This window comes from Scatophagus argus, chromosome 17, assembly GCF_020382885.2.
Source record: "Scatophagus argus isolate fScaArg1 chromosome 17, fScaArg1.pri, whole genome shotgun sequence".
In the NCBI taxonomy this organism is placed as follows: domain Eukaryota; kingdom Metazoa; phylum Chordata; class Actinopteri; family Scatophagidae; genus Scatophagus; species Scatophagus argus.
This window is the reverse complement of record NC_058509.1, coordinates 7,890,216-7,917,846: the sequence shown is the minus strand read 5'-3', so window position 1 is coordinate 7,917,846 and position 27,631 is coordinate 7,890,216. Positions and strand designations below refer to the sequence as shown.

General features: G+C 39.2%; 1 protein-coding gene across 5 annotated transcripts; it reads left to right on the top strand.

The window, feature by feature from the left end:
• Window positions 1–146: 146 nt before the first annotated feature.
• LOC124075151 (myocyte-specific enhancer factor 2D homolog) lies at window positions 147–27,517 on the top strand. Of its 5 annotated transcripts, none has more exons than XM_046418581.1 (12): window positions 147–362; window positions 6,962–7,361; window positions 10,873–11,076; window positions 11,402–11,539; window positions 13,241–13,454; window positions 14,131–14,187; window positions 14,948–15,129; window positions 19,567–19,696; window positions 19,837–20,044; window positions 21,319–21,387; window positions 22,605–22,655; window positions 23,158–27,517. In XM_046418581.1, exons 2-12 carry the CDS (start codon window positions 7,308–7,310, stop codon window positions 23,603–23,605), a joined length of 1,755 nt encoding a protein of 584 aa, XP_046274537.1. In that variant the 5' UTR covers window positions 147–362; window positions 6,962–7,307; the 3' UTR covers window positions 23,606–27,517. The 5 variants fall into 5 exon arrangements, with proteins under 5 accessions (XP_046274537.1, XP_046274540.1, XP_046274534.1 ...); XM_046418578.1 differs by having other exon boundaries at window positions 148–362; window positions 13,238–13,454; XM_046418582.1 differs by lacking the exon at window positions 22,605–22,655 and having other exon boundaries at window positions 149–362; window positions 13,238–13,454.
• Window positions 27,518–27,631: the final 114 nt, after the last annotated feature.

Below are 27,631 nucleotides of genomic sequence, written 5' to 3'. Positions count from 1 at the left end.
GGGATACAAACACTATTGCAGAACATGGCCGTCACCTCCGTCATGTCCTCTCTCGGAGGCCAGCCCACTTCGGCGATACTGCTTTCTAATTGGACGAAAGACTCCCACGTCAACCGCTTATTGGATTTTCAACGAGTCAATCACGGGTTAATGTCCATGACGTTGATCGTACACTGAGTACGCTGTGTCGCTTGGGTGGACAGTATAGTTACTTCAACATTAAATGGAATAAAATGCCGCGGATTCATGTAAATAGAGACGTTGCTTCAGCGTAATTCACCAATGCTTCTTAAATAAGACGGGTTACGTCTGTAGCCGGTGGCGGCAGGCTTATTTTCGGTTTTTATCAGCAATATTTCAGGGTAAGTGGAGTGATACATTTCCTTCCTGCGTCTTTTTTCCTCGCACAGGAGCAGACCTGCTTGCTTTATTATTTAAATTTAGCAAAGTAATAACCAACACTATAATGATTTATACTATGTAGTTGAACAAGCCTCGTTTGAATATAAAATGTCCGTAATGTGATTTAAAGTAGTGCGTGTGTGCTTCAGCTCGCATAGCCGAGTTATTTGGAGAGTGTAAGGAGGTAATGGCTGTCGGTCGACTCGTAACTTGAAAATTGTGAAATGGCCTGTTTAGAGTAGCTCGTCCTTTGCTCTACAAATTAACCCCGGTTTTGGTGCGTTAAAGGAGGCTAACTGGCTTGGCAGAATTAGCACACACGATCTTGACAGCAGTCCTAGCGTCCAACCTGTCAAATTAGATCCTGTTGGGTACCTGTCTGCCGTCAGTGGGCCTACTCAGTCTCCAGACTCCATCTGTCATGTCTGAAGGATACAGCTATGAGTCCTGCTCCCACTTTGTTTAAAAAGCTAATTTTAACCTCATGCGGACATCATATCAGAGCTATCATGGTGAATAATTTAATGACATAAAAGAGAAAAAAGACTTAACTACACATACAAGAAACCTTTTGTTCAAAGCTGTTCATCTGGGTGCATTTTTTTTCCAAGAGCCCCAAGAAAAATGATGTTTTCCTGCACTGGTTTATGTCTGTTTAGTGACTTTTTGAGATTCTGGTATTGCAGGAGCTTAGATTTTGAACAAAAGGTAGACTGATATTCACGCTAACGCCAGATGCCAAGTGTTGTTGCAGTTGTCAGGCAAAGGTCATTTAGATGGCCTTATTTACTGTACCTTACATGCATATACTTTAAGAGCAATCCCAGTCAGACAGTCGGTCAAATTAGGGAGACTGGTTATGTTTTATCACGGAGCTGTATGTATTCAGTGGCTGTCCTGTGTGCTGGAAATCAGCAGCCATGATTTTCTGTGCCATTCCAGGGTAGATACCAAAGCTGTTGGGCTAGAAGTAGGCCAGTTTGACAGAGTGATACATCACCGTGTGCCATCCTTGCAGATGGATTCATATCCAACATCTGTAGCCAGCACAGTCCAAGTGATTGGAAGCAGTGGCTGACACATTTCCAGCAGCTTGTTTGTAGTATGTGTGTTTTAATTTGGTACTGTTATGAATTCTTATTTTTCAAAGTTAAAGCTAAGTCGTCCACGTCACAATATTTCACCTCATATTTTCTGAATTGCAAAAATTCCTAAGTGTTTCTCTGCTTGCCTTACAGCAAAATGAACATATTGGCTGGCCAAAAGACTTGCTGTGTTCAATAGAAGTATTTTGTTAAAATGCTTAAACTAACAGCATTGTTGTATAATTTGCAGGGCTTTAAGCTTACAAAGCTGGGATTGCACACCAAGATGAACAGTGATTCAAGTCTTGAATTATTAGCATCATTTAGGGTATGGGAATCGAACCTTTGACTCTCGGGTCAAATGAAGTCTATAGACGAGTAATCAAAAATTAATGATATCTGATATGTACTTGCACAGGTACAGTATAGCAATACACATATTTTATTTAAAAAATATATTTTACTGTACAATTAATCCAAGGAAGTGAGGTAAGACCAGAACAGATGAGATTTGAAAATGATTGAAAAAGACATAAACTTTAACAGAAAGGAATAATGAATGCAGTAGTTAGTAGCAGCTTTAATATCATATAGGTCTTGTAGGTGATATAAATAAATCTTTCATCCTCACATGTTTCTTTTTTATTGTCAGATGTGAGGTTGATGCCAAACCACAAGGCTAAATGAGTGCAATATCAATCCTGTCCATCTTTAGGGAAGTGAGATTGAACTATTAAGATCGTCCCAAACCCCATTCTGAGACCTGTGGATGGGCAAAACCCTACTGCAAGTCATGTTTGAGGCTCCGGCCATTTATCTCAGGGCTTTGGCACATTTCATTGGCTAGTGCATAATCCGCTAAAGGTCACAGCCACTAATTACACTACTCCAAAACAGACAGATGCCTACCCTGAGCTTGATTGTGCTCTCCTTCATCAGAAGAATATTCAAGGGTTGTATAACCATTACTTGGATGATTCAGATAATGTGCGTGCCTCGCTTTTAACTGTAGTGTCCAAGTGCTTTCCTTGAAGGTAATAATGCAAATCTGGTCCAGCTGAAAGTCATTCATTTCCCACCATTATACTCTTCTTTATCTAGACTTTTCCGATATGCCTTTAGATTGATTTGTAAAGTGTCTTTTTTTTCTTCTCCGGCTTCTTGTATATCACCGAGGGAGCTTCGCTTGGCTGGATGCAGGGCTCAGTTTTAGCCAAGCAGCGACCTCATTATCTTTGGCGTCCAATCAGTCCTTCGGCCAGCTCCTAATTGAGCCATCAGCGCCTTAAGGGGGAAGAGGAGGGATGAACGTGTCAATTACAGTAATGAGGGGGCAGCCATGCAGAGGGCAGTCAGGGAAAGGCAGGCTAGACAGAAGCCTTGCAGTGTAGCCCCATTCTGGTCAATTCACAGCTAATCAAAGATAATATTGTAGCTTGACAGTGGTAAAGTTTATAGAGGCAGGAGGGAAGAGCAGTTTTTAATCATTTTCCCCTCTAGCTGTGGGGTATTTCTACATGTCTTGTTGTGGTAATTTAGAGTTGGTGCCTTGCAGTTAATGAATGATCTATGATGATGTCCAACACTGCTGTGAATATAGATATGATATATGAAAACCTCCATCTAGGCACAGTACAAACCACATCATACATGATTAATTCTTTGCAGCATTGTGTTAGCTTTGTAGGCCATCCAAACTAATTGCTAGTATGTATATAATGTTGGATAATGAACATCATTCTGAAAGGAACTGTTGTATAAACATTTGGTAATTCAAATATAAATGAAATGTTTGGATTATTTTGCTAATGTTATCCTATAAACTGGCCAAGTATATGTAGGCCTTTCCCCAGTTGTGATTCTCAGCTGAACATTCTTGTATGGAGAAGGTACTTCTACGTGTACTAGGTTGTAAATGAAAAATTGTGGAGAAGCTAATTTGAACTAATCAGAGCTATAATATAATGACGAAACAATAGATTGACTGGCAGAAGATTTATCTGCAACTGTTTTGAGGAATCATTTAAATCAGTTATCTAACAAAACTGCCTGACAGATTTTCTCTGTAAATTGAATATGTTTGGGTTTTTGACTGTTGGACGGACAAATCAAGACCTCTGAAAGTGACACATTGGGCTCTGGGACATTGTGATGGACATTTGTCATTTTTTCTGTAACCGTTTGTCCCTGTCATGTCAAAAATAGTGAAAAAATGCCACTTCAGATGTCTTGTTTATTTTTCAAAATCCTGAATGTATTCAGTTTACTTATATATATATGACAAACAGAAGCAGAAAATCCAAATGAATGAAAAGATGATTTGATTATCAAAATAGTTGCAGGTCATTTTGATGACTGTCAACTAATTGTTACAGCTCTTACTGTGACAAAATCAGATGCACTGATCCAAATTTTCTCTCCCAGTTCTGCCTACAATACGTCTACTCAGTGTACATAATTCAGAGTAATGATCAGATACCATTGCACTCTTTTTCTGTGTACTTCTTTCAATAGAAGTCATTGTAACATTGATGTAAGGTAACATGAGGCCAGGGATTGGTGTGGTGCTAAAAACTTTGTGTTGGTGGCCTGCTGTGATTGAATGAACGGTGATGGTGAAAACACTGAATTTTCATGACACTGGCAAAGAAACTCGATCAGTCACCTCACGGCTGACATCCAGTAAATTCAGTATTGATGCTGATACTGATCTGGCATATCCAATTGGCACAACCGCAGTGAAAACTAGTTAGCAAGCAGGCAGAAAAGTCACGAGTATTGGATTAAATAGAGATGACTGAAATTGCATACGCTGTTGACAAGGCACTGATAAATGACACTGAGATTTTTAGAGCTGAATCTAATATGCTGGGTTTTATTACAGCTTCTGATTAATTCTCAAGCTGGACACTCTGTCAAGTGTTGAAATGTGGTTTGTGGAGGCCCCATGTGCACTCCACTGGCTCATTTTTATTTTTTCCATCTGGCCTAACAGCAATCCCCATGAAAGCGTGGACATGGAGGGTCAAGGCTGGAAGGAAATCTTAACATCATTGCCACAGGGCTGAGCTTATGAGTAGGAAGGAGAATGGGTTTTAGGGACAGTGTTGTACTTAGAAAGTGTCAGTTAGATGTGTAATTTTTTGGTGTAGTAGAAGTCAAAAATGTGGGCTGATGTTTAAAAACGTGTTTGTTGTCAGTTACTCTTTGAGCTGCAGTTTCCTAGTGTTTTGTTTCTATTTTTCACTACAGCAGTCAGAACAGTGCAAAAATTTACCTTCCATTTGCAGTCACTGGGCTCCATTTGCAGTCACTGTCTTCATTTTCACTTCCTGAGGTGTGATTTTCCCCATCAAACCAGTTTACATTCTTCTCCTTTGAAAGATAATAAACACAAAACTGAAACAAATCGGTAACAATAATGCCCATAATGCCATGAAATGGAATAAAATATTCCCAACCATTGGTTAAGATTGATCAGACAATTAGACATATGTGAATACGGTTGCAACTAAATGTTATATTCATCATCCATTAATCTGACAGTTATATGCTGTAAGAACTCATCACTCTGTCAGTAAAATTAGTCAGTCAGTTTTATTTTTGCCAAAGATCTCTGGTTTTCTGTCACATATCATAAAGAAAAGCACTAATTTGAGAAGCTCAAACTATGTAGTGTTTGGCATTTTCTGCCAATTTCCAATTTCTGGCAACTAATAGTTTGGTCATAAATCAACTATTCCTCTCAGCTTCAGGAAGCCCTTGATTTAATGCGCCAGAGCAGCCACCCTAAATGCAAAGCATCAGCATCACACCTGACTGAGTTTTAATTAATTATTGAAGCTAGAATTGTGATTATTATATAATTAACTGTGCAGCCCTACTGTAAACTTAAATCACAGTTGTGGATGTGTTTAAAGCACTCATTTTAGGAAGGGCAGGTGTATGTATCACTGTTGGTTAATTTGAATTTATTATGAAGATTAAATTAATTCTAGATACACCCTGACTTTGCCTTTACTGCAGCTGTGAAAACTGTGGCACTGGCATCATTATATGTTGCTGACAACGCATTTAATTAGCTGTAGTTACTGCTGCTTTATTCATTTCCAAATATTTATCCATGCCACCAATGTTACATTAAAAATACTCTTGAATACTCTTATCTGCAGCTCATGCAGGAGTAGCAGAGGTCTCAAGGCTTTCTTGGTCATCATTTATTCATTATTTTTATTTCTTCACATGACATCTGGACCTTCATTTTTTGGAGAGTTTCAGTTCATTGCCAATATAAAGAACACCAAACAGTGATTCAGCCTACGCACATGGCACAAGATGACTGGCAAACCTTCAGTGCTACCTTGAAAGATAGGTGTAAAGTCGTTAATATGCTAGCTCTTATGCAATACAACCTTTAGACTTTTGAGCACTTAACCTGTGCTGTGATCACATGACCTAGTTTGTTTCTAAAAAAAAATTGTCTCTGTAGACAAATCTGTAGATATAAAATACTTTTTGGTGAATATAATTCAGGGCCAAAATCCATGCAGATTTGAAAGTCTTGTAAAGCAGTATTGACTTGCAATTCCGCCACTGAATCAGTTATGCTTTATATTGAAGGCCTTAATCTGCCTTTACTGGGTCATGTTTACTGACATCGTTTTTTATGTCAAGCTGCTCTGATTTTCCTTCAAAGAAAAATTTTATTGACAGCTTTGGTGTTGAATGACCCTAAAGGGGCTGAAGAATCATGGATGTGGAAAAACTGCGCTGACTGTTTTCTTGTACATTCTGATGACTCACAAGTTCAAGTGTCAGTTTTAGCATTTAATTATTTATTACTATAATAAATCAGTTATTCAAGTTAAGCATCACTTACCCAAAGTGAATGACTTCTGTACCTGTAGTGTGCTTTGTAGACATAAATCATTCCCTGCTTCATCACTGACAGGTAAAGTGTCACATACATACTAGTACAACTAGTACACTACAACTAGTATGTGCGCCAAGTTTTACATTCCATTATGTCATAAAGTCTAATATATGTCATGAGAAACATTGTTAGACCCGTCATTGATTTCACAACTTTTGACTGTAATGCTGTAGATCCATGAGAATAACATCTCTTCCTGTGAATGACAACTTAATGAAGTGTACTAAAACAAAATGAGAAAGTCTCATTCAAATCTTAAAGCCCAAAATCAAATCATCATTTATTAAGTGTCCAGTCAGAAGTCATTGCTATGTTGATTAGTTGATTAGTTAATTTTACTGAACAGCATAGATCACACTGTCATTGTCAGTTTCATTTTTCACATGACAAGATTATGATCATTTCTGGATTTTTGAATGCTTTACCCCCTATCGATTTTTTCCCCCCTTTTCATTCACGTCTGTTTTTGTTTTGATGTTCGTATGAAGACATATATACATGATTAATGTTTGAGTAATCTTTGTGTTTCTGTCTCACACAGGAGAGGAGCGACGCCCTCCTCGCCACAGAAGCTGTGAGGAAGTTGGTCATTCGTGTCCCTGTTGAACAAGTAATGAACTGAGGACGTCTACACCCCAAACTCACCACATCTTCACATCTGCTGCATCCAGTCTTCACTCTCGCTGCCTGTCAGTAAAAAGAGTCGACGACGTTGCCACATCTGGGCAGAGAAATGTGTGTGCACTTGTATTCTCGGATGCATGACTGTGTCTGAGTGTTTTTGGCCTGTATCAAGAGGCAGTTGGCTGCACTTCCTCTCTCACCTTCTGAGAGGCACTTCTCCACTTGACTGACTACAACTTTTGTCTCCATAACTGCAAAGCATCATGGGTAGAAAAAAGATTCAGATCCAACGGATCACCGATGAAAGAAACAAGCAGGTGAGTCTTAATTTAGTTTTTGGTGGCTGGTTATTATGGATGAGGTAACAATAATGCCAATAAGTTTTTGATAATTAATTATTCTGACCATTATTGGTTGACCAGCTTGCATAGGTCAGGGAACTGACCCTCAGTGCTTTCTTAATGTCAGCTAAAAATGTCTGTAGCACAGAATATAGAAAACTTTAAGTACCACTCAAAAGACTTTTCATTTACTCTTTTAGCATCTGATTTAAATTCAATAAATTTTCTTTCTTTTTTGATAAAGGTCTTGTATGGCTGTTTGTGTTTAGGTAACGTTTAACATTTAAGAACTTTAATGAACAAAAAAGTATCAGCAAAAGTTTTTTGGTTCTGAAACTCTGCATTTGTAAAGTAACCCAATCCCACGGTCAGATTTATAAACCTGAAGTCTCATTGTGGCAACTACTGCACTACATCATGTCTGAAGGCTGAATTGTTCTAATTATGAAGAGCTCTTAATTGAAAACATTTCCTTTTAATTATCACAAATACATGTGGTGCATCTAAAATATTCCATTACAGATTTAAAGTGACTCTTCCATCTTCCACAATGGTTTGATTTCAAAATAAAAGCCTCAGTTCTGTAGCTTCTGGTTCTGTTGTCAGTGATGTGGCTTCTGTGCCTTATGTGGAAGTGCTGAACTCTTTCATCCTGACTGTCATGATTGATTCTCTTTAAAGGATTTAGGCTGATTTTTATTTTATATTTCTTTGCGCTTTCCCCAAAAATATGGACTATAAACACATGAAGCCACATTTATGTTATTTGTCTCCCCCCAGCACTGACCGCAATTTCTTTCACATTTAACATTTTGCCATCTTGCTTTAGGGTAATATTATGAAAACGCAACAAAATGAACACAATTTAAATGAAGAAGAAATGAGTAATTCTTAGACATGTTATTCTTTGCTAAGATCATTCAAAATACCAAATGTGTTTAATCAGTAGTAATAAACATTTATGGTTTAGCTGATTAAACAATCTCACAAGGGCCATTTTCAGCTTCCCACGCAAGCTTCATCAGCAGATAGAGATGGTCTTGTTGTGTTATTGTGGATGTTCAATTTAAACTTTTCATGATTACTTTTAGCAGTTTTTGTCCATGATTTCTTAAAAGTTGATTTAAATGAATTAGTGTGCTTTTAACCTATAAATTAGTTTCAGATTAGTATCAGGATTAGTATCAGAGATAAAATTTTCATGCTAAGCTGATTTACAGTTAAAATAATTGACACAGTGTGCATGGATTTAATTATTTTAATTATCAGATTTTTATTCTGAATAAATTTCTATTCTGAATTGTTCTTTTATTCTTCTAAACGCGGTGTAAATGTGTTCTTCATGTCACTTTTAGCCGTGTTCGTGGACCTCCTTCCTCCTCCTGACTGCTGCAAGTTACAGCAACAGGCGACCAATTGAAACACAATGTTACGCTGATTAAATTACACATTTTTCTGTTTTTGTACATTGTTGAAAACAATTGGCATAATTTGGTACTCAGTTCCGTGTTTTTGTTGTTGTTTATCCGTCACTACCAGCCTGAGGCACCAGGCAGATTTTAGACAGCTTGGAAGTCATTCACAGGTTTTGTATGAGAGTCAGGTCATGACTTTGTTCTGCTCTGGACTGTTTTCCTCATTCTGAAGCTGCTCTGTTGTGGTTTTGGCATTGTGTTGCGGTTGTGTCATTGTCCTATTCAGATATACACATTTGCTGTGGTGAAAAGAGTCCAGTTCTCCAAAGCAGGCTGTCCTGAAGAATGTGCCTTTTTTTCAGCCTGAATTTGTCATTTTCTCACTGCATGAGGCTGCCACCACACTTCACAGTAGGGATGGTGTTGGTTTTGTCAAACAAAGTGTTTTATATCCCAGTTGTGGATTCATCACATCACAATTTGCCTCACGCTCTCAGCCCTTCACATGTTATTTTTTGGTATCCAAAGACACGTGCCTTTTAGTAACCCAGATTTGTAAAAATGTTACATTAATTGTAGTTCCTCATAGATAGATTCTGATCACTGTTATGATCTCTGCAACTCTTTCTGAGAGACTCTCGGCTCTCCCTGACCAAAATGTTTCTCGTGCTCTCTGTTGGGTCAGATGAGTGGTTGAACAAAAATGTTAATTTGTTTTTGGTTTATATTTTTTCTTTTTTTCCTGTTATCACTGTTTTACAACAGTGTGTTGTAATTTCAAATCCATCTCACAGCTCTGACCACAAAATCTACAGACACATGCCGAAACTGTTTGTACAATAAATACTGAACATGCTCCAGTTTAAATCAGCAGTTGGATATCCAGTTCAGATATTTATGAATTTTTATGCAGCATAATTTATCCGATACTAGTGTCACTGAAACTAAATTAAATCACTCAAAATATCTCAGTGGTTTGACATATTTGTAAAACAAAATGTCTGTCTGTGTTCAAGACAAAAATACATATATTAAAATCAGTTTAGCCACTTGGTCAATGGGAAGCCATTGAAAAACTGCAAAAGCAGAAGAGTTGGCCACCTCTGTCATCTGTGCACTTGACCCCTACTTTGGCAGAGAAAATAAACCTGTTCCCAGTCATTATTAAGTTTTGTACATCTTTTATGTATCAAAGCATGTATGCTGTATGTACAGCAGGTTTCTGTCTGGTATGATCTAGTAACAGCAGAAGCAGTTGGAAGTCAAGGAAGTGGACAGTCCTTGTAATTCGGTATTAGCTAAAGTCTATGAATATCCATTAATCTATTATCAACCAATGAAAATCTATTAGCCTTCTTTTTAATGTCAGTTTGACTTTGCTTTTTAATGTTAGTTTGGCTTTAAAATACAGGGGAAGGCTGTTCAAATAAAAAACAATGGGGAAAATTGGATGAATAAATAAAAGAAACTGCATCTTTGTTTGTAACAGATCAGTTATTTGTGTCTGGCCGACCAACAACAGCAGCCTACATCACAGTAATTAGTAAAGCAAGTCATCACCTTGGTGGTATTCACTTAATTTGTTCCCCCATCTGCAAAAGCATAAACCAGTGCTGTCAGTTTGTTATCTGTTGGCTATGTTACCCAATGTGTTGGCCAGTGATGGGACTGCATATATTGGCTTCACTATTTGGCACCTGACAGATTAAATTTCGTTTTGATTTGCAAGTCTAGAAATCTTTGTGTGTGAATCATGGAAGACGGACAAAGGAAAAATATGTAGGATTCCTTCCCTGCAGTATTAATCTCGATAGCAGCATGTTAACCCTGAGGAAGGAGCTTGAGAGACTGGAGAGCGTGATCAGAGAAAGTTCTGCACAGAAAAAATGTTGTACATCTGAATTTCTGACTTTCAGCAATGTTTTTAATAAAGGGTATGTGGCAAAACTTCAGTCCAAATTGTCTTCCTTAAATTATTAAAGTCCACAACAACTCTCATATGTTTTTGTTTTTTTCCCCGCACCTTCTTCCCTTTCTCTCCCTCCCAAACCTTCTCTCCTGTCTTGTCTCAGGTGACATTCACAAAGCGAAAGTTTGGCTTGATGAAGAAAGCCTACGAACTGAGTGTGTTGTGTGACTGCGAGATCGCGCTGATCATCTTCAACCATGCGAACAAGCTGTTCCAGTATGCCAGCACCGACATGGACAAGGTCCTGCTCAAATACACAGAGTACAACGAGCCTCACGAGAGCCGGACCAATGCAGATATTATTGAGGTAAATCCATCAGCAGCATTTATGTGAGTGCAGGTTAGCTAAGATTGACAGTTGCTTTGATTTCAGTGTAACCAAAGAGAAAACATGGTCAGAATTTTTATTTTTCCAGTTCAATTTTACTTGATATCATATCAATATTTTAAGACCATCAAGACCATATCTTTGATCCAGGAATTTCAGTATTTGGTTGAAGCCAAAATGAGAAGGCTACATCTGTTGTTTCAGTGTGTCACTCATATTTAATCAACAGTTAGTATTGGGTAGGACTCGTATCAGCTTTGGTGGACACAAGCCTGTCATATCCTTCCTGTTTTTACTGTCATAGACTTTGAGAAAGAAAGGCTTCAACGGTTGTGACAGTCCAGAGCCGGATGGTGAAGACTCCATTGACCAAAGTCCCCTAAATGATGACAAGTACCGTAAGACCACAGAGGACCTGGACGTCATCTTCAAACGCTATGGTGTAAGTCATGTGACGTGCACTTAAATAAGTACTGTACAAGTATTACAAAATATATTGTACTTGTTTGTTTTGCTTCTCTCTTGACTGCAGACTGGTTTTAAAACATGTTTATTATTCTGTATTTGGCTTGAATGCCTACAGGAAGCAGCTACTGCTGTGAAGTTCCTCTAACCAGTTGCTTCACACTTTTTTTTTTTCATTGTGTCCTTTGCAGAACACCAGAGACTTTAGATCGTCATAGGAGATAGCAGAAACACAAACAGTTTTTTCACCACTGTCTTATTTGGCCATAGTCTTAATCGGTTAAGGAGACTGCATAATATTTTAAAGCCAACTTAATATTCTTTGTCACATCAGGGTTTTGTTTTAGCAACAACAACAGTTACTTTTCTACAGAGTTTGTTGGACTTTGTGTACAACTTTCATTTTCAGTCTGGAAAATTTCATGCCTGCTATTGCTTTGGCTTCATTTCCGCAACTGTATGCTGATGATATTCACCTACATCGGTTGCTTAAATCAAAGTGCCCCAATGGCATTAAATCATTGCTGCGCTTTGTGTTAACTTTGGGAAGAACCTGTGTGAGCTCCTATGTTAAGTCTATCAAGATTCAAATATGTCACTTATTTCTTCCTTTCTACAGCATGCTTCATTTAGTCAATTTTTGCTCTCTCTCTCCTTAATCTCTACAGTGTTTTAAAAAAAACACATTGTCATGGTGCATGTATTAGTGGTAAAATATTTTGCTGTCCAGTCAACCAAATATTTGAGGGTTTAATTACCACTAAGCCACCAGCTGCTAAAAGCCACAAGATGCAGTGAATGCCTTGACTGCCAACACTAAGAAAAGATGTCGGCTTTACTTTGGTTTCACTTAATTTACATCAGAACATAGACACAATGTAAACCAAAACACCTAAGTGGCGACAGAGATGATATCACTCAATGATCTAAACAGTGTTCCTTGCTATCAGCAAGGAACACTCACACTCACTCTCGCTTGTTTTTATCTCTACTTTCTCTTCCTCGAGTCTGCACTCTGAAAGGGATATATTAGATAAGTCTCCCTTGCTGTTTGTTGACAGAATGATTCGGGTATTTTTTTTTTACTTTCACATATTGATATTTGTGTCAGCCTCAAAAATCTGCATTGTTACTAGTAGTGCTGCCTTCAAGAGCAACAAGTTATGACTAAATGCCCCCAGAAATCAATACTGACTAAGTCAAAGATATGATTGCTATCAAAAAAGTAGAAAAATAGACAACTGATATTTTTTTTGGTTAGGCTACATATGCCATTGTGCAGACAAACAGCATTGTCTATGCTACATGTTTGTGTTTTTCAGTGGCTGATTCTGCTTATGCCATTACAGTCATGGATCTTACAGTTTGTCTGGTTTTGTCACTTACTTATCAATATATCCAGGTCTAAATATAAAAAGGAGAAAAAACATGCACTCAAATGAAACTTTTAAGAAGATCTTTAGGACAATCTTTGGCATTTTTCCTTTCATTAGGTGGGTCAATAGTTAAGATTCAGGCAGCAAACATGGTGAGCCAAAATCAAACTGGGGATGTTTCAGGCAAACGCCTTAAAGACCAGGACACCGGGAAAGTTTAGAGCTGAGATGGAGAGGCGAGTAGGCTAGTTGTTTTACGATGAAGACTAAAAGTGAAATTCTCTTGTCGCACTTTGCAGCAGTCGACAGCTCCGCCCCAGACGTTCTCCATGCCAGTCACAGTCCAGTCGTCCAATCAAAGCACACTGCAATTCAGTAACCCTGGCAACGCACTGGTAACTACCTCCGATGTGACATCATCGTCTCTCACGGATGCCCACCTCCTGTCGCCACAGCAACCGGCTCTTCAGAGAAATACGGTGTCTCCTGGGTTGCCACAGCGACCAGCAAGTGCAGGTGAGCAAGTGATGCTGTGCTGAGCGTGGCGAGAGTCGTCGATAGACTGAAAATCACAGACCAGGCTGTTGATGTAAGAGATACCTGTGACACGAAGACACAGGCGTATTTGCTCTTCTTTCAAATCCGTCCGTTGTCATCAGTTGGGTTTCTTTCACAAACCTGCAGTGGATATTGTATGCAGTTTCTTATCACTGCATGTGAAAAGCTGCTTAGTTCTTCAGGGAGTTGTGCACATTCCTCTGCACCGGACTAATTTGCAGTGTGCGACGCTTGCTGCACTCAGCCTGCAACTTGGAAAGATGTTTGCAATTGGAGCCAATAAGTGTGGCTTCTAAAGTCCACACGAGATAAAAGGCACCCTCATTTGCACATAACCACATATACAGTCTATACACATTGTTATGAGTTTCTGTTGACAATTTGTGATCAAATATTTAGAATTTGTCCAGACTGAAAGCCCACTGTTGACCTTGGAAACAGCCACTGACAAACTACCGTCCATTAGTAACTCTTCTGGAGATTTGATTGTTTTGTAAATTATTCTTTTCAGAGTTGCAGCACATTGAGTGCCAGTACAGTTTCCAGTACGTCATTGCTTCCATGTTCTTCTTTTAATGTCATTTTTGTTCTTAATTTACACCCTTTCTATCCATTTTTTTATCCTTTTCAACAGGCGCTCTTCTTGGAGGCGACCTGAATAATTCAAATGGAGGATGCCCAAGTCCAGTCCGTGAGTACTACTATATTTGTTCAGATCAGGATTCTGTGTTATTGTTAACTTATTGCTTTCTCTTCTATTGCCCAGTGCTGTGCTGGTATCTGATCTGTATTAGAATATTTAATCCTTTCCAAGGTTCCTCTTCTCCTCTCCTCCTCTGCACCATCTGCGATTGTGCCTTGGAGGGATCAGGGGATGCCACCAGTAGCATCAACAGACTTGCATGGGAATCCCTGTACCTCCCCTTGGAAATGTAGTCTGCTGTATAAATCACCTTTTAACATTATGACACATTATGTAGCATCTATTCGTCCTCTAAAATGTTTGCATGGAATTTTTTTTCCTTAATTATCATCTGATATTTAGAACAGAAGCAAACCACCTTTTAGATGTCTTATGGCTCCAAAATCTGATTTATTATTTGAGGAAATGAAGACAAAGAAGTCATTGCTTGAATGACAAGATTTAGTAAAAGGAATAACTTTGTCACCAATGCAAAAAGATTCTGAAAACATCTTTTTAGCTTTTACTAGATTCAATTTTTCAACCCTGGATGACTTGGCATTTGCTTTACAGACAGCTTTAATCTGTCTGCTTTGACACGTCTTTTAATTTCATCATCTCAGAACAGAAAAACAGACTGATTATTATCTGCGGATTATTTTAACAGAACCTTGAGTCCACACAGAAGATGTCAGCACCCCGCTGTCTGCACTCACCTGTTTGATTTTCCTATTGAATTCTGTCCATTTGCACCTCTGTCGCCCCGCAGCTAATGGATACACCAGTGCCAGGGCCTCCCCAGGCCTCCTCACCGTTTCAAATGGCAACAGTCTGGGGAAAGTAGTTATGGCTAAGTCTCCACCCCCACCTCCCAGCCCCCAGATGGTCAACAGCCGCAAGCCAGACCTCCGAGTCATCACCTCACAGGGTGGAAAGAGCCTCATGCAGATGGTGAGCTTAACCAAGCCAAACTTCACTTGTCTGGGTCCTTTTTAACACCCTGTGCGATGAAAAAGTGGGATTTTATACCTCTGTTAAAATCCTTAGGTATTTGGGAGGTTAAAAAGTAGGAATCTTACGAACAGCAACACCAAGGCACCTGAAACTGAGAGGATTTGTTAAGGGGCTCGAGGGGAGAGAAGTTATTTTTATTTCATCTCCGAAAAGCATGCCAATAAATAAGATAAGATAATCCTGTATTACTCCCATAACTGGGAAATTAGAATGTTACAGCAGCAAACAGGATATAGAGGGTGCAAAACATGCAAGGATAAGGGAAGGGAAATGAGATGGAAAACAATACAAAAACAGTGGGAATTTATATTGATGTATCAGATGCAATCCAAAAATTAGTTCGAGTATAAACAGTCTGTTGGCGACTGTTCTTGTTCTTCCCATCATTATTGTGATTTTAGTAAATACCTGGAAGCAGAGATTTGAGCTCTCTTCTCTCTTTTCAACATCTCATTATTTACTCTGGCAAAGTTAGTAATGTCTTGGATGAATCAGCCCATTCCCACTGACATACTGATGAGATTCCTCATGACCTTTTTAACTAAACATGCACCAACATTAGCTTATAGCCATGTTTGGTGGTGGATGCTAACCACCAGCAGGTCATTATTTACTTTGAGAGTAAAAATTCATTCTTGACCTTGGAAACAATAGTTGACAAAACGGTGTCAACACGTGGTCACTTAAATAGCTGTTCTGGTGCTTTTGATCATATCACACAATCTTCCTCAACAGTTGTCCACGTGTTGTGGGATTGCAGATGTACAAATGTCCGAATGTCTGAGCATGTCACACCTGCAATGTTTTTTCACATTTAGAAAGATCGCATTGCATACACAGTCAGATGGATGGAGTTGTTAATGGGACAGACTGGAAGACAATGGCGGGACTGCTGGTCTAGGACCACATTTCTGTCCCTCAGTGAAGACGAGTGCTGCTGTTTAAACAGCAGTGCTCCATGGACAAGCATTTAAAGGGAACAGGAGATGACGCTCTGATTGGTTTAATTCTTGTTAGACCCAAAACACATCTGCAAATAATTAAGGGACTAAATATAACCCCTTTGCACCTTGCGCCTTACTTTGTGAAACAAACACATGTGCAACTAGCAGGAGAACATAGTGAAGCATGTAATCACTAAAAAGCCACATATTTACCTCACAAGCTAGTGGAGACCAAAACAAAGCTTAAAGGAGAACAAATATTGGGCTTACAATCGCTTGGTGACCACAAACTCCAGATGCAAGGTGATATTTTTTATCTTTATCTGTGCACAAGATAAAAAAAAACAAACAAAACAACTTTCATGTCTTTTAATTAAAACCCCAAAACCAGTTTTTGCAGGTTTTAGGGACTTTTTGCCCATTATGACTTAAAATTTAAGACTGGTTACTTATTTTTGAGTCTCAAAACGGTAGAAAAACAGTTGAGAAAAATCTTGTGATATGGTCAAGAACTACAAAACAGCTACTAAATGCACCCTGTTGTTAGATTATTTTGTCAACTATTTAATTTGTGCCAGCCCCTCACAATTGGAGTGATGGCTCTTTCTGTGACTTCAGGTCCCACACGTTTATTGCAACAATTATCCTACATTGATTTCTTTTCGAAGTAACTTTGCTGATCAAACCACTAATATTAAAGAAGTAGTCTGATGCATTACAGTAAGTAATTAATTTAGTTATTAAATTAGTTGTATTAGTCACATAGATTTGTATTACTCTCTTTACGTTTAGTTACTAATATGAATCAGAGTTGTAACTCTCTCTGTTACCACCCTTTGCAGACAGAGGATGAGCTGGAATTGGTAAACGAGGTGATTGTCCCCCATGTCACTCACTCGCATGAGTCGATGGCTATCGACTGTCCGCACTTTATTAGCATGGTTACAATACTGTTCTAGAGTTTCTCATTGTTTTGGTTTCGCCCATTGACATTTCTTGGGGTTCAGCTTGTGGTTCCCACCTGATTGCATGTGTTTCAGGGCTCATGGTTATGTTGTTCCAGTATTTTTGTAGTGTTAGGGTCGTGATCTCCCGAGTAATAATCCAGAAAAACCTCCACATTAATCAGTGCACAGTGTTTTAGCCGAGTTGTCCTTCAGTGATCCCGTCAGTTTTGAACCAGGACCATTTACCTCATCATATGATACCACTCAGAGCATGGGTGTCTTTTCACATGGCATTGTGGTGCGAAGCGCCGCAGAGCATGTTCCCTGTTCGCTGACACTCGCACTGACTCTCATTTTCACCTTCCACCAAAACTGTCAATTAGATTGTTTATAAAAACTAACTGGCATTACATTAAAGGCATTTCACTCAAATGTTTTCCTCCTGTTACGTCTTTGTACTTCGCTCCAGTGCATTTGCAGCAAAAATTTGACTTAAATATTGTAGTAGTTCAGGATTGTGTTCCTACTGATCTTAAACTACCTTTTATTTTCAGACCAAATCATACATGTTGAAGTGAATGCACGAGTATGTGGATTGAAGAGAACAAGAAATTTAAATTAGTCATCTTGGCACTTGGATATTATGACGTTTTTGTTATTATTTTCTGACATTTTACAAAACAATCAAGTGTCGGTATTGACAATAATGAGAATAATCATTAGTCGCACCCCTACAAATGATGCCAAAATATTAATTAGAATGAAAATACAAAATTGTAAAATGGAAAATAAATGATTACATACAGAATGCTTGTTATCCTGTAAAATCTCCCTCTTTGTCTTTACTCAGCAAGAGGGATGATGACTGCTATTGGTGCTGATTGTCAGCCCCCCTTTATAATTCCACTCAAAGTCGATGGGCAAGAATCTAATTTTCCAGAGGGTAGTGATTCATTTTCATCACTCTCACCCTGCTGCCCCTCCTCACTTCTTCACAAAGACAGTTAATTGAATCTGGCCCTTCTCTCCGGTCTGTCTCTCTCTCTCTCTCTCTCTCTCTCTCTCTCTCTCCCTCTCTTTGTGTATTCAGTGTTACAGTCATAACTCTTGCTGAATGTTTCCTCTCAGGATGAGCCACATTCTCAAGGTTTCACAATTCAGAAGATTAATCCCAGACCAGAATTACTGCATCTTTGGCTTTTTGTATGCAGACCCTTCATTTTCTTTTCTTTCTCATTTTGCTTTTATCTGTGTTGTAATTCAGCTGAACCAGACTCTGGAGTGTTGTGCTTTTCAGAGATTTGTGTCTTTCAGTGGCAGTACATAATAATAAAACCTCATGTTAGCACGCAGTTAGCACACATCTAGCAGCATGTCTGCTGGAGAAGCACTGTTTTTCACTGTTGTCAATTACCAACTTGATGTACAAACACTGAGTCAGCACCGGGTTTGTACCCTGTTAGCCTTCTCCAAAGATGAATGATTGAAACATTACAAGTATACTCCAACTGTTATAGAGTGCACCCAAACATCTACTGTAAGACCTTTAGTGACATCCACTGGAGAAACGTGAAACACACATTCTGTTCAGAGTCAAGCGAGATCTCAGTCACTGCAGTTGCAAATAACTTTCAGTGTTCGTCATAACCTGCGTGGAGGATTTGACAGTTCTAATTCACTGTACTCCTCTGTGAAATTTATTTTGTTGTGAATCTCAAAAAAAGCAGTATATGAAATATTAATTCATGTACAGTTAAGTAGATAGTCTTGGAGCAAGCAGTTAATTGATTAAACAAGAAAATAAGTGACAGATTAACTGACATTAAAGATAACCATTAGTTGTACTGTCAGTTTCATATAACCACATACAGTATGTGATGAGAAAGTTCCTCTGGAAGATGTAGAATTTAAAAATGATTCATAAACATGACACAGCAAGTTGAACTGTGCTTAAATGACTTAATTTGAAGTCTTGTTCTGATGGCATAAGTGTCAAAGCATTGACCATTAACCGCAATATCCCTTCTTTTGTGTGTGGCCAAGAAGCTTTATTACAGATTCCTCCCATTCACTGCTTCTCTCTCTCTCTCTTTCTCTCTCTCTCTCTCTCTCTCCCTCCTAATTTCCTGTCATCTCTCCACTGTGTTTCTATCTAATAAAGACATTAAATGCCTGATAAAATACATAACAGATAATCATATCTGACTCTTTAATAAATTGCCTTTAATGTAATACATCTAAGTACTTTATGGCTCTCACCTAAAACAAGGAAACTGTTTTTGATGCATGTCATCAAGAACCTCCTGATAGTAAATCCATTTGATTTACTTGACTCAGTACGTCATTATGAATCCAACCATACACACGTTGTCATTCCCAGCATGTCAGACTTTATTGAAGTGAGCTGTTTTAGCTATGAGGACACGTGAAAGTTGGCTCCTTGTTTCTGCTCTGACTAACATGCTCGTCCTCTCTTATGGCAGAACGCCCAGAGGCTGGCAGCAGGGGCTCAGGTGGCTCAAACTCTCACCACGCCGGTGGTCTCTGTGGCCACGCCGAGCCTCCTGGCACAGGGGCTGCCCTTCTCCGCCATGCCCACAGCGTACAACACAGGTAAACTGAGCTCCGGAAGCAAAAATAAAAATGACCTAAAAATAGCAACTGATGGCTGTGTAGAGATCAAACAGAGTCAAATCAGAACAAATTTAAAAATGTGACCCTTTGTCCTCTCTCTGTCTCTCTCTCTCTCTCAGAGTACCAGCTGACCAGTGCAGACATCACTGCTTTACACGCTCTGGCGTCACCTGGCGGCTTGTTGCCAAGCAGTGTGTCCACATGGCATCAGCAGCAGGCTGTTTCCCAGCAGCCACAGCAACCACAACAGCAGCAGCAGCAGCAGCAACAACAACAACAGCAGCAACAACAACAGCAACTTAATCTTGCATCACTCAGCAACTTGGTGTAAGTCTTTTCTTCAATGCTGCGTCTTTTTTAACACCTGGCTTCCAAAAAGCTCCTCCATCAGTGTAAGTGACGACGATGACGGTGGTGGTGGAGGTAGCAGCTGTCATATCTCTGGTAAAAGCTCTCCGTCTAGTGATGACCCTCTTAACACTGAAATACTTTTCTACTGACCTTTTCAATCAGCTTGCATGATATCCATACCATGACCTTATATGCAAGCAAGTCACATTCCTTTTTAGTGAACGGGCTCTCTCACCAGCATCCCACCATCTCTTCATAACATCAGTCTTATGTAATTATTTACTTACATATGTGGGCTAGAGAGGGCCTTATAAAAGATGGTACCAGAATGCATACAGCATATGAACTTGAGCTGGCCAGTATAACATCATATAAGATTGTAAATAGGCACATTTTGAGCTATTCAGTTTTTTAAAAAATTTGGCTTTTTGGCTGTTTTTATTCTTTTTCCCTGCTGTTAAACTATAGTATTGTATAATATACAAAACTAACTGATATATTTTGAAATAAGCCACAGCATACACCTCTTTTCATCCCCACACAAAATTATTGTAAACACAGTGTAAAACAGTGACTTTGTCTGAATTTGTGCACTTCTGCCATCAGGCTGATAGTATATTTACTCACAAAAAAAACACAGCAGAGAAAACATCTGGCACATATCGTGTGAACAAAATCACATCTGTCAGTTATTCTCAGTATTAGTAAGGTATACCTCCACACATTAATATGAAACATCCTTTATGCAATGAACGTCATGAGGGTTTAGACTTTAATGTTTTGTCCAATACTTACTTAGCTGTAAAATCATCTTCAGTTATGGTGAGATATCTGAAGATGACTTTTCTTTTGAAAAGGTGAAAGATTGTGCCAGTGGTGAATAATTTCACTTGATTTTAATTTCATTTGCTGTATGGATAACGTTTGTGGGTATTTCCCAGAAATCAGACGTGAACGTAAATCACTTCACAAGTATCATATAACAGGAACGTGATTTGAGGAAGGTCTTATTAAAGCTGCATTTTGTGGAAATGCCATTGGCAGATATTTTTCACTATGTTCTCCCTTTATATAAGTTTTTTTTTCTTTTAAATCAAGGTTTAATAAAGATAGTAAAGAGATGCTTGTGTGTTAGATTACAGTTGTAGTGTGACAGAGCCGTGTGAGCCGGACGCTGCAGGGTTCGAGGTTGGCTTTTTGGTAGCATGAACACCAGATCCTTGAAGTGTGTTCTCTCCTCTTGTCCACAGCATGTGGGGCGTGGACAAACAGAGCAGCGAGCTGTCTAGCCAGGTGTCCAGTCTGGCTGCCAATCTGAGGTGAACAGCCACTACTAGTGTGTGCGTTTGTGAAATGTCATGACCTTGTCTGTGGGGGTGTGGGGGGGGCATGTTAAGGCCTTTTGTCTAAAAGAAAACCACCTATATTATATGTTGCCACAAAGGCTGTGCATTTATTTTAATTCATAGCAAGTAATTGCCCTTAAAAATAAACTGAACCTTTAACAAAATAAGGGATTCAGACTTAATATATCAATGATAATACAGACTACATAAAAATAAGAGTTAGTAATCTATGGATACTGACTTTGTATCCACTGCATTTGTATTTTCTTTTATAACTATTTAAAAGCAAGACAGCATGTGATAAACGCCATACAGTAATATTATAGTAGTGACAACTCAAAACCAGTTTACTAAAGTAATCAGTCTAAAAATGTAGTCCTCCATCTTTTTAAATATACCTTCTATATTTTATTGAATTACTTTACCTGTGTGCATTTGAGAAATAATTTTAAGTCTCCTTAAATTGCTCTGTTTTACGTTGTAGCCTTTATAGACTCACAGTACAGTGGCCTCTCAGGACCAAACACATGCACGAGTAAAAGCCCAGTGCTCAAAATGATGAAACACAGCAGATGCCAAAATGCATACTATTATTGAGTATTGCAGCGCAAAATGAAAAAAACAAAGCAGATATCAAAACTATGAGCTTCAGTGTTTTTCCTGTCTTTTTCCTCCTCTGTGTTCCTTCTAATGTTGCACATTTCTGTTGTTTGTGTTTTAGTATTTGTAGCCATTAGGGCGCATTTTCTCTTTATAACATTAATACTTAATTTAAGCATGGAAGTATTTCACTGAGCCTGAAACAAAAAGAACAACGTCTGATGTTCATGATTTTGCATTTACGCTTGTGTGCATTTTTGTCCTTAGGAGGTCACTGTACATACTCTGTTGTAAGGATAAAGTGCAAAGAGCGTTTGTTGTCCTGACTTAAAATATTTCCTCTTGTTTAAATGCTCCATGCACTGTTTATAGAAAAGAAAACAAGATTGTCTTGTCTTGATTTTTATGTGCTGGAATAAAATCTCGGCAGGTTAGGGTCTGCGTTTTTTGATGCCAAGACATTATTAACATTATTGCTGTTGTTGAAGAACCTTTGCTCGCAATAATGTTTCACACTTTTCTCCACACATGCCTTCTAATCCACCTCTTCCCTTTGGTTTGGGCTCCAACATTTTGTTTTCTCCCCACAGTGTTGGCTCTCCGTCCAACCTGCTCTTGGGTAGAGATGAGTGGTTGGGCCGGTACTGTATCACACTTCCTTTTTCCTGTGTGTCTGTGTGCTTTTGGCTGGCTCCCCCTTCAAGCATGTGTGGTGCTGTCTGCAGTCAAACAGGAAAGAGACGTAGTTCCGGTTTCCACCATGTTCTCTAACCCGAGATTATTTTCTGTTTTCCATCTCTAGTTTCTTCACACATCATAGCTGCCTCACTGCGAACCACACTGTCACACCAATCATTTCATGCTTCCTGGGCTGTTCTGTTGATCTTTTGGGAGCAGTGGGAGGGTTACCTGTGCTTTGAAGGCTCAGAATTGATGGACTATTGAATACTTGAGTGTGGCTTTTCCCTGTTGGTGCTGTGCCTTGTAATGTCGGTTTTTGTCTTGACGCGAGTGACCTTTCAGTTTCTCATGTGTCTTTGTCAAGTAGTTAATCATTTGTATGTTTTTCTCTCGCCTTTCCTCTTTGTTCTGTCCCTTATCTTCCATTGTCTTCCTCTCTGCCCCCTCTGACCTGGTTCTCAGGCCTGTGACCCATATACCTCAAGGCACCATGCTGACCGTCAACACAAACTCCAGTGTGAACATCAAATCGGAGCCAGTCTCGCCTGGTCGGGATCGCAGCACTCCTTGCCCTCCTCCATCTTCTACCACGCCGTCCTCGACCTCAGGAGGAGCCATCCTGACGGCGCCGCCGCAGTACCCCGGCTCCCTGCTGTGCCTGGAGCCCCCGACTGGTCGTTCGCCTGCAGACAGCGTAAGCAGCAATGCCAGCTCCTTTGAAGGCAGCGATCGCGATGACACTGGTGGCGGAGGTGGAGGTGGTGGCGGCACTGCAGGAAGCGGCGGGCCTGCCAGCCGGGCCGTGCCAACTGACTTCAGCCCTTCCACCGAACTCCTCAGGGCGTCAAACGAACCAGAGCAAGAGGGAGGAAACATCAAGCGCATGAGACTGGACACCTGGGTCACATAGAGCCGCCTGCGACACCTTTCTGCACCCACAGCGAAGTTTTGGTGACACTTACAGAACCACAACGCACACCCACACTCATCCTTAAACCTCCACTGCCCTCACCCCACTGCCATGTGACACTATCATCACACTTCTGCCTCTGTCCATAATTATACAACTCAGCTGTGTCACCCAGACTTATGAGACTTTGCCACAAAAACATAACAAATAATCCTTTGTGTTGGGGTCCTTGCTCTAAGCGAGCAGAGGATGGCTTAGTGCTCAGCTGGGTATTTTGTCCCTGGTAGGCCCTTAAATATAGAGGGACGATAGATTTTTAAAGCCTTCTTGCTTGAATGGACTCCCATATAGAAATTTCTTTTGGTAGAAATGAGGTGTTGAACCTTTTTGCAATCTGACGGAATCATAAAAACATTCATCGTTCCCATGGTTTCTGCGCAACCTTCACGCATTTACATTGAGCTCTGCTACGTTGTTCACGATGTGATTGGTGACTCGTCGACATCATGGGACTTCTGACAAATGACTCACCACTTCCTGCTCTTTGAAATCCAACGTTGCTTGGATTGTGTGCTGTCCATTCTACCACAAGTCACCTCCAAACTGCACTTTTGGATATAACTTAAATCTGGACAAGTTTGAGGACTGAGCATCTATCTGGCACTGAGCAAACAGACTCAAACACGACCTTCGAGGTAAGGATACTTCACCACGGATGGTTCTTTCTGCTGCCACATCTACCAACCTCTGCCTAACAGCCCTCAGGTGGCACTCTGTGGCTGTGGAGTCGAGGACCCTGCCAGAGTGCCAATATCAACCTCTCCTCAACAAAAAAAAAATGCCAAATGCCTCTCGCACACGGTGCAGGGACACTGACGAATTATCACTCGCACTCACGGAAATAACGAGAACTAGTAACTGTTGATGCTTTTCAGGCTTTGAATTCGCCATCACTCTCTCCTCGGACTGGGTGCTCCTCCCATCCCATCTCACCTCATCTCCTCTGGAACTTGGATGGAAGTGGCTGCACCAGGAATCCAGCCAGTCGACTTAGCTTATTCACCAGGAGTAGATGCCATCCAAGTTAAACGCTTAGTATGAGTTTTGTTGAGCCTCTGGTGGATTTTTTTGTTTTGTTTTTATTTTTGTTTTTTGGGGTAGGGAAGTATTTGGTTCTTTCAATCCAAGTGTTCTTTATCTGTTGGTATTTTAAATAAAAAAAAAATCTGTTTTGAAGGTCTGTTAGTCGTCCAGAAGTAGGAATTCTGACTTTGTATAAAAATCACTCCTTATACAAAAGCTTTGATGTCCTCTTTAGCTGTCTCTAGCTATCCTTAGTTCCTTGCCGTGTTTCAAAAAGTGAAAGGAAAAAGACATTTTCTATATTTCTACCGCTTCAGTTGGCGACAAAGTAAAATAGCTTTTCAGCTTCAACGACGTGTATGTACATATGAATATATTTGCATAGACTTTGCTAGGTATCCCTAAAAACAAGCAATGTGTTGATTCTCAGTGGATCTGTTTGCATATATGAGTGTGAATTTGATATGTTTCGAGCTACGGTGCAGGGGTCACGCCACACTAGGTAGTGCTGGTGGGATGGACTTGTTTCAGTAAACCTATTTTATGCTAGTGTTGATGGTGTGTGCACTTTCTGTCCCTCACTCACAGAGGCCGACTTGGTTGTGGTGTCATCATATTCTCCCACCACACATATTTTAAAACCCACGATCGAAGTACAATTGTCCACAACCACCGTAACATGAACTGATTAGGACACTGTCACTTACTCACTTGTAGTGTAGTTAGGAGATAAAACACACTTCTTTGATACATATTTTGATTGACAAAATTATGTAGTTTAAAAAAAAAAAAGAAAAAAGAAAAAAAGTTTTCCATGTTAAGCAGACACATATTATATGCCTTTTTTCCCACTTTGAAATCCTTTCAAGAAATTGGCTACCAAGTGCTGTGGTTGTTGTTTAATTGTATGATTTCCAGTACAAACTTGTTTTGTCTGAACCATTTCAAGTTTGTGTAGGAGTGTGTGTACACAGGTTGTTTTTAGCCTACAAATAGAAGGTTTCTCCTTGATTGCTTGACCTTTTCTTTGTTTGTTTTTTTTCTTTTTGTGCCCCCTTGAGACAATGCTCAAAGTGCAGACTGGAGTTAATGACTGATTATTATCTGCTTAAAACAACCCCATTCTTTTATGTCAGTGTAGGTGAAGTGGAAGAAGTGAACACGGCTGCTTTTGTGACTTGATGCCGCTTGGTGCGATTGGTCACGGTCCACGGCAAAGTGTGAAACCAGCGTTTGACACCGGCACTGTGGATTTGCGGTGTTGTTGGATGTTTTCAGCGATCAGGAGGTTTTTCCCCATCCCTTGTTCGACAGTGTGGTGGGTAGCCTTACACTCTTTTCACCCAACAGTTACAGTAAGCTCATGTTGGAGAAAATTTGCATGCTTAGAGGAATAGTTTGACATTTTGGTAAACTCTCTTTCATACCTAAAGTTACAATTAAACCAAAAGCCTCCCATCAGCTCTTCAGAAGCTCAACTCTGATACCGTGTTCATGTCGTATCGTTCAGCCTGCAGTTATTTTAGTCAGAAGTTTCCTTTCAAATTTGTAGTTTTAGATTGCAGATGAATTTCCAGAAAACTGGCAAAAGAAAATGTTTATTAATGCAAATTACCATTTACTACCGCTATGCTAAAATTAGGTCGTACATTGACACAAACAGTTGGTGGCGCTGAGCCTTCAGTCTAGTGCTATTTAAGTGTAGCAGAAGAAGACTCAAACAAATAAGCGAGTTTCCCAAAAATATCAAACTGTTCCCTTTAAAGATACAATTGATTACCTTCACCAAGAGTTAATAATCTGCTCTTTTAACCATACACACACACATATATATAAAATATATATATGTGTGTGTATATAAATATATATATAAAAAAAATTAATTTCCTTGTAAAGTCTTTGTGTTTGTGGCCACTGATGGTTGACTGAAATGTGACACCACACCGATTGGCTTCAGCATCCTGCTTCCTGCAGGTTAGTTCATGTACAAAAAGGTTCTCTGTCCAATCCAGCAGTGTAGTCACAAGACAATCTATATGAGAAATGAAAACCTGCACCCCTGTTACTCGTCGTGTACAATGTTTTTTAGAATCTCACTATTTTTGGATTAATTTGTGCTGGTGACAGTTCCATTGTCTATTATTATTATGATGATATTATTATGGAGCTTTTATTTTATTGCTATTTTGTGTAGGATAGTCAACTGTTTTTATTTCCTCTCATTTTATCTTCCTTATCATAAACATATAATACTGGTTTCCTTTTTTTAAACAACTTGCTGAAAATTGCACGATCAGTTATTGTGGTATTAGCAAATGCAATGAAGGAAATACCAGTTAAATGCTGCAATTTTAATTAAGATATAGAATATATTTATAAAAAAAAAAAAAAACGGGAAACAGCTGAAATTAGTAATTCATGAAATTTGAAAGACGTAAATGCATGGGATACAAGTAACAGCAAAGCTTATGTTACGTACAGTAATGATAAAGGACATGCATCACAAATGAGTTTTAAAAACGACTCAGAATAATGTAGCATATGAAATACTAAAGATGAAATTTATAGCTAATATATTGTGTTGAGCTAGTCGGCTTTGGGTTTTTGTTGTAAAGAAAATATTTCTTTCTGTTGTTTTTTTGAGAATGATATACAGTTTGTGTATATTTTCATATACAAAGTATGCACTGATATGTTATTGAAATTCTATACCGCTTTTACAAAAAAGTGTTTGTTGTACCAAAGTATCCAAGTCCCTTGAGACCTTACCCTTTTTGCGTATGTTTTACCGTATTTTATATATTAAATAGATGAACTGAGTGAAATGAATATGAGTCTGGTTTATTTTCTGAACGTTTGTGAAAATGTGCAAAAAAAACTAAAATGTTTGCTGTGTGTCAAAAGCTAAACATGCTTCTAAAAATAATTCCTAACGACTAAAGT